Below are 14,800 nucleotides of genomic sequence, written 5' to 3' on the forward strand. Positions count from 1 at the left end.
TCTCCTTGTCAGCAGCAGGCTAGTGTCTATTTCTAGTCTCAACTCCGGCTATTGGTGCAAAGATTTTCTTTGAGAGAGAAAGGAGTGGACTTAGGTCTCTTTTTCCTGCTTCCCATTATTATGTCTGTGTTGGGGCTGAGACACTGCAACTTCATCCTCCTAAGTCTTTGCTGTCAGAATTCATAAAGTATTTCCTGGTGTCTTGATGTCTGCCTTAATTGTCATCTTTATCTCTGAGCCAAAGGACAGGAAAGTCACAGGTCTGATATAAAAAAGAGGAAGATCCCTCAGACGGTTTACTCCGAACACCGGGTAAACCCTTAACTGCTAAGACAGTTTGTCCTTCAAATTGTATGGGTTTTTTTATTTGACATTCCTGTGTCAAAGGCATGTACCCTGTACTAACCAAATACTGTAGGCGCCTCTGCATTTGTGGAGCAGAGCACACTTGATATTTTTATTCAATAGTTGAGGTTTTTTCACAGTACTTTATCAGATCTGTTTAATATTATTTTCCTGAGCTGGGTGATTTCTGGTTTTTGTTTGCCTCTGAAGAAGAATGTAGTTCTGCTCATTACAGACTAGACAGCAGTGAAACCTGGCTGGGGAGAGGTGGTTGAGTAACATAATGATACCATCTCCAAATATTTCTCCAAAACTAGAAGGAGTCTCTGGTTGTGATTGAGGAATCTGTTTCATCTTGGGGGAATATCTTAATTTCCAATGCTTCCATTTTATGGGGTGGAGTAAGAACCCTTGGGAATCAGAATATCTCTGGGTTCCTGATATTTTAAGTGACTTCTTGTGAGAACAATTAGCATGAATTTCAGTATGGAAACAAAATTCCAGCATAAATGTCATCTACAGCATGGTTCAGTTGATTCAGACTGAACAGACTGAACATTGTTGCAGGACTGGCAAGTTTTTGCTCTGCTGTCACTCTCTCATTTATGTTTGTAGAAGGCCACGCTTTTATGCTTTTCCTCTAGTTTACTTTTAGGTTCCCATCTATACTATTAAAATTGGCCCTAGTGGATTCTTCCATTGATGTGGGAAGAAGTTGTCCTTTTTCTTCCTCTCTGAGGATTAGCATTTCCAGGAAGACCACACTTTTCCTCTGTGCCTTTTTCATGTTACAGCTTCAGAGTTGCTTTGCAGCATCAGCACCACCATGTGTTTCTCTTCAGTCAGTTGTCCATATGTTGCTTACAGCTTTCAGACCTCTCCCAGATCCCATGGAAGCCATTTGGAGTTTAGGGTCATGAGAACCAGTCACTTTAGGACATCTTTAGTAGATATATTCATGTCTTTGATTTATCCATGCTGATTCTTCTTGCCTGCATCTGATTCTTGCATTTCATCCATCCTACTCAATTTTAGTAATGTATAAAGGTGAAGTTGCACACAGGCAGAACACAAACAAGTGTCTGTTTGCTTTTCTAGTCCTTGAAGGGAGGATTGTTTTATTAATAAGTCATCCAGATGTGTGACTGTATCATTTGAGCTGCGTTTTGCCCCAAGAATCCTTCAGTTTAAAGGAGCACCATGAGCTGCTGTTTCAGGAAGGTTTCTAAAAAAAAAAAAAAATTCAGTTGCTGTAACAACCACTAAATTATAACATAAATATGACACAAATGCTAAAGAAATCACTAAACTATAATCAGTTATTATAAAAATACTAAAACTAACCCACACAAACAAAACTAAGAAAACATACAAAGGGAACTGTGAATGTGATTATGCACAAAATGCTGTTGAAAGCTGAAATAGAAGAAAAAAATTGAGATAAAGCAGTCTCTGCTCATCAGTAACAGGTGTGACTGTAAGAGGAGCAGTGCATACTTGCTGTTTGGTGCAGAATGCACATGACCTTGAATGATACAAGTATTCTGAATTATCTTTCTGTCCTGTTTTTTGTGTGCTGTACTTCTCTTGGGACTGCTACTTTCCTCTCTGTCTTTGCAGTGTTTGCTGCTGTTTTCCCTGACAAGCTACTGGCCTATTTGGTGTCTCTGGAGACTGCATCCCTACAAGTCTGGGCTGCTGTGATTATTTTAGCACTCAATGCAGGTTTCCCTGAGGAACAGTGGAATTGTGCCAGATGTGGTTCATGTGCTCTGCTTCCCCTGGGCTTGGCAGGGAGGCTGTGTGCCAGCTGGAGGGGTACCAAGAGGGGACTGAAGCAATGGCACTTGGTCCCTGCCCTGGGCCCTGGGCAGGGAGGGATCCCCTTTCCTTCCTCCAGGCAAGGGGCTGCAGGATGTGTTGCTGCACAGGCTCTTCAGCAGCATGGGAGGACAGACAGCTCTGATTGCAAGTCCAGAAGTTTACCTGAGTGTCACAAAATGTTTTCCCAGTCTTTCTGGAAATCTGGGCCAACCTGTGATGAAGAGGAAGGTGAGAGGTGATCTGTCTGGGAGCAGAAAGCATTTCCATGTTGGATTTATTGAATTATGTGTGGTTTGTGATGGGAGAGAATTCAGGACGTTCCCAGCTGGGGACGGGATGACATACCCTTTAGTTAGAAATCAGCCTTAATGGGTTCTTCTGGAGCAGCTTTTACAGGTTCAGAGTTTTCTGGATTCACTAATGTCTTAAGCTCAAAGCAAAATGCAGAAAATATGAAGTCTGTGATAACAGGAAGAAATACAAGGTTGTTTCTATTAACCCCTGAATCCAACTGTCTTGATAAAATCACAGAAAACTGTTTTTTTTTATTATTTTCAAAAGGTAGGAAAAGTGCAATCTTCCACATCTGTCCATATACTGCTTCAATTTCTTGATACCAGAAAAATTTCTGGTTGTGGAAGTATAAGTGTCATTTCCAGGCTCTTTCAGATGCTATCTTTGCATTGGCATTATCTCAGAGCCTGGATCATAGGGACAGACTTGATGCAGGGATGGGCACCAAGCCTCATGATAAATACCATTTTATTCCTAGCTGTTGTTCCTCAGTGTTGGCTGAGACTCTTGAGCAAAGGTGGAAAAGTCTGAATTTCCTTTATTTAAACTTCTTTAGGTGATCAACACAGTAAAAGCGTCTGTGACAACTTTTAACCTTTTCTTTCACTGACATGTCCTACTTATTCTATGAACTCATCTGCCTTCTCATTTCCCTTTAGAATCTCCTTCAGTATCACAGTATCACCATCTGTTTTCTCTCAGGTGGTCTTATTAATACAAATCTAACTAAATTTCAGATCAGTTGTTCTCAGCTGATTTTTATTTTTTCAAGGCTGCTGTTTCTATTCTGGACCTGGGGAAGGACTGATGTATTTGAAAGCTTATTGATTTTTCCCAACTAGACTAGTGGGTTTAATAACATAGGTCTGGCTAAAAGCCTTATTTTAGTCCTATCCTTGGATACATCAACAACACTGTTTCGTTATTTCTTCTGGAATAATTTATGGCTGTCAGTGTTATGCAAATATCCCAGCAATAGCTAGTAATGATATGGACAGTGTTATGTTGGCCTGTCAGCAATGTTCCTAATCTTCATCAGGGAAAAATAAACAGAAAAATCTCAGGCAACTGATGTACTGGAAGAGACTGCAATGCAAAAGCACCTTCTTGTTATGAAGTTGCCATGATACAATCATTTGTTCATTCTGGATTGAATCAATCTTTTTCTTATTCCCGTGTTTTCCTACATCAGAGGAATTTGGTATTCAGGGTGCGTTTCTCCCTGTTGGTGGAGTTTCAGAACAGTTTGCAGTTTCCCTGAAGTCCCTTGGATGAAGGGTGCTGGACAGTATGGAAGCAGACACTTGAGTCTTGTAACACCACTAGTAGAAGAGCTGTGATGAGTGTAGGATGAAGTGGCAGTCATTAATGTTGAACTGTTAAATGAGGTACTTGGGCTGAGGTAATTGAGTTTCTGGGAGCCAGCAGCCATGAGAGTGACAGATCCAAGTACCAAAATGCTACCTGTCTGTGCAGCTGTGTCATATTAGCATCTCCAGCACTGGCCTCTTTCCTCATGCTAACTGGGAAAAGATGGTGGATCTTGGCAACCAGTCCAGCAACAACTCTTCAGTGGGTAGGGGACATGTTCTGTATGTCTGTAAAACAGAGCCATCCGTGTGGTCCTGCTTCGTGATGGCTGAGACGGACAAGTGCATTTCTCTCTTGCATCCATGTAGGAGAGGCAGTGGGAAAGCAAGCACACACTCTTCACTCTGCTAATCCACATCTCCTCAAATGAGTACAAGGGACACTGCTCTTACAGCATGGCCCCTGGTGCCCCAAGGCAGCAGGGAACAGTGGTGAGGTGAGAGTCCAACCTGCACAGCTCCTACTAAAGCTCACGAGGTCCCTTGTAATCCTGTAATTCTTTCTCATCAGAGAACAATGTTGGTAAACTGGAGAGACCCAGAGGGGGCCAAGCATCTGAACCTGCTAGTGTGTGGTGTGACGTGAGCTGTCAGGCCTCTGTGGGAGGAAACCGAGGCCACCACAGTGCTGTTAATCAGATTCCCAACAAGAAAAAATAGTAAGTGAGCAGGTCATCCAGGACACCAGCACAGCACTCTGTGACATGGGCCAAATATAGGTTATGTGTACAGCTTGCGAGTGCTCACCTGCCCCAGTTGTGTCTTCAGGTGTTGGCATTAACTTCTCCTCCTGGGATTTGTTTCCATTTACATGAAGTTTTAAAGGCCCATGTGGCTGGTAAGGAGCAAGAATTAACTTTTCCTTAAAATACCATAGCAAAAACAAAATCAAAAGCCTGTGAAAAGTGAATGAAGCCAGCTCTGATGATTTGCTTTTCCCCCCTCCAAAATCAAAAGATGTGGCTTTTTTTGGAAAACGTATACTTACGTAATTTGTCCTCATTTTGGTTCTTAATAACCAGCACAGCTCAGCAAGTGCTGACTGGTTGGCTGCAATTAACCTGTGTAATGTTATTTGTGGCTCTTTTTGAGAAAGAATTGGTTTGTCTCAGCCTACAAGCCTTATTTTAGATAATCCCCATTTTAAGTGCAACTATGATTTTAAAGGTAGTTACTTTTGTCCATGAACGTGATAGGAGCTTAAAGCAAAGCCCTTGAGATGCCAGAGGAGACCCATTACAATTACCAGGCAGTTTACCAGTGGCTCAGTAAGGGCATGCTTGGGAGAGACAGGTTTTATTCTCCACCTGCTGTTTAGACAAACCCAGCAAGGCTGAATCACCATGTGCCCTACATCTGCAACCACTCTAGGCCTGAAATAGCTGGTTCTGGAAAGTCACATTTTGAACAAGGGGTTCAAAACAGCAACCCCGCACCCACCCTTACATCACTGAATGTAAGGGATTGGGCCACCTTTTCTAGCTCTTTGGTTGCTTTGAAGTGCTGGTTTGTCATTGCTGAAGTGCAGAAACTGTCCTGAAATAAAATTGTGCCACTCAAATCCCAGCGATGATGTGATCCCTCTCCTGGAGAGCACTTGCACACCAGAGGAACATTTTAAAGCAATATAATTGGCTTTCTTAGTTAAAACCTCAGCATGATTTCAGAAGGCAGAGAGGCCAGAAGGGAAGAATCACCTTCAAATTCAGTAATCCTCATTTTGAAGTGCACCCTATTGCAATTTATTGTCAAGTAAAAGATGTATGTACAGTTCTGACATGTAGATTGCACTGATGTTTCAAAATTGAATGCAATATATTATGTGAAGCACATTTTCTATGAAGTATCTTTGTATTTTTACAAGACGGATTCCTTATTTGAAAAATATATATAGTGCTGACTATAGCTTTCATTTCTCTAGCAGAGAAACACTAATTCAAGGGTTGTGTTGAAGAAATGCTTTGGGTTGGGAACATTTTTAACTGAAAAGCATTCTGTGAAGGCTTCCAGGGAAGGGCACTTTGCCTGAAGAGAGTCACATCAAAAGCTCCACCTGGCTTCTAAATCACAGGTTTCTTGAAAAACCTTATCATTACACACACTTGTACTGAAATTCAGTCTGATACAAACCAGATCAATTTGTATTTGTGCCCCTACCTCGTTCAGTTACGAGCATATATGCAAAATGCTCAATGAAAAAATACACGTGCATTGAAAGTCCCCATCTGAACTGATCTCAGAGATTTGATGGGGAAAATTCCTGAAAACTAGATACAGAAACACTTAGTGCCTAATAATTTTGCTGGGAGGAGGTGGGCAAGCTGAGAGGGGCTCCCAGAAGCTACACATTAGACATGATATGAACACAGAAGATGCTGGATTTTGGGTGATCTGTGACTGAAAAATGGACAACTCCTGTCAGCCCAGAGTGCAACTCCTCACCCTGCTCTAAATCACAAGTCTCAACTTGGCCAGCGGCCCTGTGCTAAAAACACTCGTTTCTCTCCAACACAACATCTATAAATGGAGCTGGGACAACTGTGTCAGCCATCACAGAATATCTCAACTTGACAGGGACCCATAAGGATCATTGGGCACAACTCGATGCGTGCCTGGCTTGTAGGTACCTGAACTTCAGTGAAGTGGATCCCACTGAACTTTGCTTATATCTGCAGGATGCCAGGGACACAGTCACAGCAGCACCCCAGATTTGCTGCCTTTGGCCTCAAAGTGCCTCCTGCTGTTGATGATCCTTGTCTCCAGCAGATGGCCCAGCCAGCCCGCAGCCAGCCTTGCTCTCCCTGGCAATCTCACAGCAGGCACATTGTGTTATTCAAGACTGGCATCTCTGAAGTCAGTTTAAGTTTCAAATAATACAGAAAAGTGGTTTTACGTACACCAAGCTAAATATTCATTAGTACCTCAAAAAATGGCAATTTTGAATTTGAAATGTTTTTAGCAGTAGTGGCTCCATAACAATGACTCAATAGTACCATGTCACTGCTGCAGAGTTTGTGAAAAGATGGTCCCAGGACAGTCATGCCCGGCAAATTTATTTTCTGTAATAACAAAGAAAAAAATGAAAAGCGCACAGCTAATGCATCAGTTCTACTTTTTAATATGACTATCTTACGGTTTCCTCTAAGTTACTGGAAATATACCCATGACATATTTCCCCATCCAAAGATCAATACCTGTTACAAAAATAAATGCTGTTCTAGATGAAAAGCTGGCATTCAACAGCACTTATTTCCACTTGCTATTTGCTGTTTCCAGTAAAAGCCAGATATATACTGAGACAAGAGACTTAGATATGACCTGTGGTTAATATGAAGTGCTGAGTTTCCTATAGAAAAATCTGTACTATCTGTTAGCTTATTGGTTTCTAATGACAAAATACACCACTTCATTAGTTAAATACGCTCTTTCATGCTTTTCCCCTGTAAGAATACAAGCCTGTCTTTTCTAAACCTGATGTAAATAAATTTCAGATTTCACATGTAATGACTTCTGGTCATGCATGTTTTGAAGCTAATACTTCTAAAACGAGATGATTTGTCTTGCAAAACTCAGCAATCACCAGAAACCGAGTGTAGTTTGAACTGAGAAGAGCACATTATTCTACTTATCATTCACATAAATTGTACCTGCAAAACAGCAACTCCACAGATTTGTTCCTGTACATTTTCTTTGAATTAATTAATGGAATAAATCAACACTTGCTATGGAATATGGTTAATCTGTCCAAAGTTATATGGAAGGACAGGAATAAAGGTTTGATAGTGATCCCAGTTAACTATGGATGCTGTTTTTTTGGGTAAGAAGTATGAAAACTGTCTCTTGACATTCTTGTGTTATTTTCACTTGAAGAATCATAAAAACTTTGGCAAGCCAAATTGAGAAAGCATACACTTTAGCACCACAAAACTAAGATATAAAAGCCATTTATTCAAAAAAATGTGGTGGTGTCAAATCACATACACAAGCCAATATTGAGCTACAAACACAGACCAAACAGTTCTATAAACAGAAATTGGAGTGTTCATATACCATAGTACCTGAAAAAGACCGTTAATAAAAAGGAGTCCATAAGTATTTAATTTCACTTTTTCTATATGGCTCCTTGCTGGATGTCTTTGCCTAAGTTAGTGTACGATGAGCCAGAGGTAAGAGTCCCAAGTAAAGCATCTAATGCCTCAGGGCTCCATTAAAAACCTTTATTCTTCTAAACAAAAGGAAAGTCTAGTCTATAGTTTTCTGTATGACACTGAAGTAAAGCCTCTCTGCTTGAACAGTACGGCATTCCGAAGCGCATTTGGCATTAACCTAGATTGAGACTGGGCTTTGTGGAACCATCTCAGTTCTCCTCCCCTTCAGACTCCGACTCTGGAAGAGAAAAAAGTAAAACACATCATGTAGGTTGCACAAGGACAGTGATGTGAGTTATTCTATAAAAATAACAAGATATCCTTCCAAACTGAAAATTTTCATCGCATGTAGTACTTCCTAGGAAAGGCTGGCAGATCAGAGTAAGCCAGAAGCAAACACACAGCTTCAGAAGAGGAAGGCCTACTCTGCTGCCCTCCACAGTGGAGCTCTTCATTTACAGATCTATCACTGTAATTTTCACCACATTGCTATGAATGATTCTGGCCCTCATCTGCAGAGCCACACAATGCATATCTGAGCTGAGTTTAATAAAGGATCAGCATTATTTGCTCACTCTTCTAATCTCTACGAGTAGACGGTACTGCTATCATCCAGGAAGCACCCTTAAAACTATTTGCTCTGCAAACGTCACTCAGCATCATTATCCAGACTATCTAGAAAGGCAGAAGTGGTGTTACCCTACAGCAGGTATGAAGCCTGTAAAAACAAAATTTTTTTATGATTTGCACAGCCTAAGATAAAAGTCATTTAGAAGTAGAAGCAGAAGTAGCTTAGAAATAGGAATATACATGGTGATTTTGTCACCTAAAGCTACTTTGCATCATATTGTATTTCTGTGTTCACCTGACAGGAAAGGGCTCACTGCCAACAAATACTACACCATAGATCAGATTTCTCAGAGCAAACATGGTCTGTGTGTTCCTACAGAAACCTTTTGTCTCCGTTTGTACTGGACTTTGTAATGAAGACATCTGGCAGAGGGGACATGCAGGAAAGGATAAAAATAAAGAGCAGCCAAAAGGCATACAATCAGAAAATTAAAAGGGGAAAATACTGCTTAATTAGACCAAGATTGCCCATCCAAAATCTCAAGTGTGAAAGGAGCTGCCATTTTTATACTGCTATCTGAACGTGTGAATTGCTGCAAAGTTTTATCTCTTCCTTGGCATTTCTACATATTCCCTCCAAGTTTATAAAACTAATTACATTAAATATATTCAAATGAACACTAACAATTCTATCTCTATCTATTACACATGGATTTATCTTCCCAACTGATGCAGAATTCTTTTTCCGTGCAAAAAAAGGTAATTTACATATTCAGTACAAACTAAAGTATTTTCCTACGCAGAACATGAGAAAAACCAAGTTAGGGACTAAAGGAACTAGTTCCTCTCCCAAATAACCATTTTAAAGCAGCAAATACAGATCACATAATCTTAGTCTGAAGATTCAGCTAAATCCAGTTTCAAGAACCATGGCACAGGCAGGCTTATGCTATGCTCATGTTGCCATTAAACATGATAATAGCAGAGAAAACACCAAGACAGAAAACTGTTTGGTAGTGTGAGCTAACACTAAGGTACTTCATCCTGTCACCAGTGCAGAGTTCCTCCCTGCAGAAGCTTAAAGATCTTATCTACAGACAAGTGGTACCTGATGATTAAAGGACTTCATAGGGATACCACAATCATTAAAAAGCAGCAAATGTTGCCAAGCTTGTCCAGAAACAATTTGGACAGTGATGACTGCTGTTTTCTATTCTAAATCCTGTATATGCCTGGTACAACTGAAATCTGAAAAAATAAAATTGTTTTATAAAGAGACTACCATAGTTCTTCAAATGAACACGTACCTTCTTCAGCGTTTTGCAGCCACTCCACAAATTTCTTCATCTGGTCAAGAAAAACACTTTTGCCTTTAGCAACATGTGCTTCTTTATACCATTTGAGGATAGCTTCTTCGCTCAGAACATCAGCTGAAATACAGATCAGTGTTTGTAAAAAATCAACGTATTTTTTAGAGATTAGCAGATTTCAAACATGAGAGGAGATTTTTTAAAGGCAGCATAAAATAAGTTAATATGATCGCAGTGGAACAAGCTTTGCATGATCTATATTAGGCTACAAATACAGAATATTTGATGCATATTATGGGTTCCAGATGCAATAAAATGTGTAATGCATTAGGCTTAAAATAAAGTATTAAATATTGTGCCTCTGTAAAGAAGAGTTCTCTACTCATCTGTTTTAAATACACCACATTAGACAGTTAGATAAAACAAATAAAATAATCAGCCTGCACATCTTGGAAGTTACCACAATAAGAATTACCATGCTCTTTCTTGCTGTTGTATCACAGAACTGCGCATGGTTCTAGAAACCTGAAGTGTACAGACACCTCCTGACTGAACACTTAAAAGACAACCAGTAGGGATTTTTGCAGTCCCTAAAGGCTTTATATTGATTTTAGCTAATAAGTTTTAAGTTCACTGTTCAGACCACCCATTTTAAGGGACTGGCTTGGATGGACAGCACAGCTGACATTCTTATGACAAGCATCAGGAACAAAATAGCTCTCAGTGAGGAAATGTGAGGCTGAGTACGATTCAGAATAAAGAAATACTAATAAACAGCAAGGACACTTATTGTTTCCAACAGATGCAAATTTAGGTCTAGCAACAGACCTCTAGCCCCAGGACAAAGCTCCTGTGATCCAGCCAAGCCAAGTATCTCAGTAATTGACAGCTGTGGAGGCAAAATCTGGGATCGACAATGGTATTTTGGCAGTTATGTAATGCAAGAGGCAAGAACAAACAACAACATCAACCAAAAAAAAAAATCAAAATGTGTTCTATAAAAAGACTAAAGACAGCTTTCTACACCTCATTAAAATTTCCATTCTTTTTGTCTTTGAACAAACTGCTCTCCCTCCCTCTGCAAAATCAAGGCATTTATGTACTTCACTGCTTCCTTGAGCTCCTCAGTGCCATCCCACCCACTGGGTATTTGCTTGCCAAAGCACCGACCCTGATCACCACTTTCTGCTTCAGCCTGAAGTTACAGCAGATGTGGCAGGGAAGGGAAGACGACCAACTGAAATAAATGACAGCAGAACTCCAAAGCATCTGATCAAATGAGACAGAGGAGACACATTTCACATATGCTGTTGAATAATAAACAGATGGAAGCAACAGGGATACGTTTGAACTTAATCAAAACTATCCCAAGACATCCAACAGTAACTGAAGTCTCCCTGAAAATCAGGAATTTAGTAAGTGCATGTGACTGGAAATTTCCTTGTCTCTCAGACTCTTTTCCAAAATAAAACCTCTTCTGCAGTTTGCTGCAACTGATACTAATGCAGAGAAAATGCAGGGAAAACAGGACTACACTGGCTCTAGGCTTTTTTCCATACATATAAATTGTGCTTAGTGAACCCTACAAGTGGCACACAAAGCCACTACCTTTCTGAAATCACAACCTGCCACAACGAACTTTTTCGCCAATGCTACAGAAATGCTGGAGCTAAGAAAGAGGTTTCTAACACGTTGCATTAAATACTTGTCAATAGTCCTTAGCAACGGCTCAAAGGCATTACAGTATTTAACAAATCTAGATTTTAATTTAGCAAACCTGAAAATATTTAACATGGGCTCGTGAATCTGCAGTTTAATGTAAAAATGCATGTGAAAAGCTTATATTTACCACAGAGTCCTGAAGTTCCAACAACTACACCTGCAAAATTACACAGGGTATGACACATATTATGAATCTTAAGGACTGGTAAAGAAAATCATGGGAGATTTCAGAAAAAAAAAAGCAAAACAACCAAACAACAAAAAACCCCCAAACCAACAACAAGAATAAAAAAAATTAGTAGAGCAACCCCCTCCCCAGCTCAAGCTCTGGGGTACTGTGGACATTTACAAGCATGAAGTTGCTGTATAGAACAAACTGCTGAAGCTGTTGCTGCATGACAGTTCACATTATGATACTGTACAAGGCAGCTGGTGGGCACATAGCTCAGTTCAAGAGTAATAGAATTTAAGTCTGGCTTTTTGATTTGCAGTCTGTAAGCTCAATGGTTTTGTTGCCAAAGAGGAAAGGGGAACTTCTCCCTCTCTCTCCAAAAGCCCAACCTGATAATAGCAGCATGCAATCTCAGGTGTACCTTGAAGATTAAAACATTCCAAGTCCGGAGGATGAAAAATTTGCCTGTATATAACTCCAAAGCAATAAACCTCCGACCCTAACAGGGAAGACCAAAATGCACTGAACTACAAAAGTGACAACTGCAACTCTCCTTTCATTTCTGAGAAATATTATGTGTAATACATTCATGCCTCCAGTGGTCATAAGGGATGACATTCTCCTGTCAGCACAGAGATGCTCAATCCAACAATCATGCAGGACAGGGTGTAGTTAATTGTACCTCTAGGTTGCTTTGAAGCAGTGGGAACACTGGAGAAAAATGGAAGGAGGATGAAGGGAATGATTCATTTTGTATATATATAGTTATTCCTCATTAAAGTTGATTATAGATATATTATAATGGCTGAAGCTGAACACTGTGGCTTGTGGGCGTGTGCACATCATTTTCACTGCAGTCCCAGGTGATGTCAGCCTGAGAGAGCTGGTTTTCCTGCAGGTGCAGCCAAGTGCCACTCAAACCACCCATGGCCAGAGCCTCCAGGGATGTCCCTCATAAAAGGGAGAAGCTGCACAGCAAAAAGACTGAACAGCCCAGTGTCTTTACTTCAGGGTTAACTGGATAGTTACTTGAAGTTCAGGTCTCAGCTTTGTACTCAATCACCCAGTTCAAATGAATTTCTGCTTTCAACTCAAACCACATAGCCACAGGCAGTAAAGGGAAAAGCACACCCTGGCAGCTGCCAACACAGTCAATCAATCTGTAAAATTCAACTCTATTGCAGCTAACTCAGCTGGGAGAACAGAGCCTTAGGGCAAGGGTTCTTTCAATGCAAGGAATGTCACCCACAGTATAGTTAAGGCCTTTATGGTTTGGTTTGGGTTTTTCCCAGGAAAATTTTGCATCCAGTACCACAAGAAAGTACTTTAATTATGAAGATATTTAAAGATAATTGTGATCCATCAAAAAACAAAACTTGTCTATGAAGTGGAACTTGAAGATTCCAATCATGTAAGTGCAGAGTTCCTGCAGTTTGAGAATCTCTTGACAGTCTGCATCATTTGGTCACTGTATCTCCATACTGCAAAAGACTGTATCTGAGACCTAATTATGCCGCAAACCAGTCTTACTTTACGTGTACTTGTGACCAATTATTTTTTTTGTATTTTGTAAATGTTGTCTTGAATTCTAAAGAAAAAGTACACAGAGGTTTTGTGTTTTCTGTTCAAAGGGTGAAATTCTGATTCTCATGAAAGGAATGGGTATTAATTTCAACAGCACCGATTTCACATTTGTAATTTTAAGGATGGAAACAAACTAAAAGAAAGGAGTTTCAGCAGATGAATATGATATATAGCATGTAACCCAATGACAACTGTGCTTGTTTTACCCACAGTTATGAAACACACCACAACACAGAATAAACTAACAAACAACATATAGGAGGAGATGGGCAAACTTCTTGGGTGTCACTCAAAAGAATTCAGAAATTCTTATTCTGCAACTGGCTTTTAGATTATTGGTCAAAATGCAGATGGCAGATTAACAATTGTACTGGCTTTAAGTGAAAACCAGAGAAGCAACATCATAGGCGAGGATCAGTACAGAATGGCATAGCTGTCCTGGTTTCAGCTAGGACAGACTTAAGGTAGCATAGATCCAGTCCATCCGGGCTTACAGTCACGACAACAGCTTATTTTTCTCTATACTGTATCAGAAACACAAAGGTAGACTAATAATAATAATGATGTCAACAAGCTTTAACTGACTACATAACTGCTTTTGCAGATTATATCTACAAGCTGGTAAGAAGCTGCTACTACTTAAGGGAAAATAGGGCTTGGGTTTCCATTAGGGAAAAAGTTCCTTCTTGTTGTAGAGACAGAATAATAAACAAAAAAATCAACACCAGAGGCTTCCAAGAGCTTTTAGGTGCTCATGAGCCCCAGCTGTCAATATGTTTAGGTATTTCCAGGTAATTCACAAGAAAGTAATCCAAGGACTATTTTATGATAGAAATATGGAAAGCACTGAGATGCAAGATGTTGGACATGCTGATGAGAGTAGTCATAGAACTAAATGTGTCAAAACTTGACTGGCATCTGGTGCTTATCACCACGGATGACTGTTTTCATGCCCAGGAAGCACTCCCTCATAATGAGTAACAAGCAGCAAACTGTCCACATTCATACTGGTAGAAAGCCAATTCACAGATACTTCAGATACCTTTATTTGTCACTAGATAAAGTTCCTTAGGTACCTTGAAACCTCTCCAGATCCTATGCAGGTTACACTTCATTAAAACAGAAAGGGGAATATGGATGGATGTTTGCTGTTCCCTCACCACTGCCATGGCCAGTAAGCAGCTTTAGGGGACTGTTTTCCTTGACTATTAGGAAATAAAAGACATGCTGTCATCAGCAAATGATCTACAATAAAGTGTATGTCTCTAAAAAGACTTGGTGGCTTGTTTCTCGTGGATAGGTATGAATGGGGAGAAAGAGAGGGTGAGATCTACCAGCATCGAAACAATGAAGAGACAGGCAGCATGGCTCTGGACAATCCAAACCATGATCCATCAAAGCTCAATAGCATCTTGTGGGAGAAACAGGAATTGAAGGACAAGTGCTCCCAGAATCTTCCCT

General features: G+C 40.2%; 1 protein-coding gene across 2 annotated transcripts in view; it reads right to left on the reverse strand.

Annotated features, from left to right (window-relative positions):
• Positions 1-7,761: 7,761 nt before the first annotated feature.
• BZW2 (basic leucine zipper and W2 domains 2) overlaps positions 7,762-14,800 on the reverse strand; it is a 54,771-nt gene continuing 47,732 nt past the window's right edge. For both annotated transcript variants that reach the window (XM_017836267.1, XM_017836265.1), the window contains exons 11-12: positions 9,859-9,981; positions 7,762-8,219 (exon numbers count right to left, since the gene is read on the reverse strand). In XM_017836267.1, the coding sequence (XP_017691756.1) occupies positions 8,191-8,219; positions 9,859-9,981 (152 nt within the window). In that variant the 3' untranslated portion in view covers positions 7,762-8,190. The remainder of the gene's footprint in view (positions 8,220-9,858; positions 9,982-14,800) is intronic.

This window comes from Lepidothrix coronata, unplaced genomic scaffold, assembly GCF_001604755.1.
Source record: "Lepidothrix coronata isolate B3197 unplaced genomic scaffold, Lepidothrix_coronata-1.0 Scaffold273, whole genome shotgun sequence".
Lineage (NCBI taxonomy): Eukaryota > Metazoa > Chordata > Aves > Passeriformes > Pipridae > Lepidothrix > Lepidothrix coronata.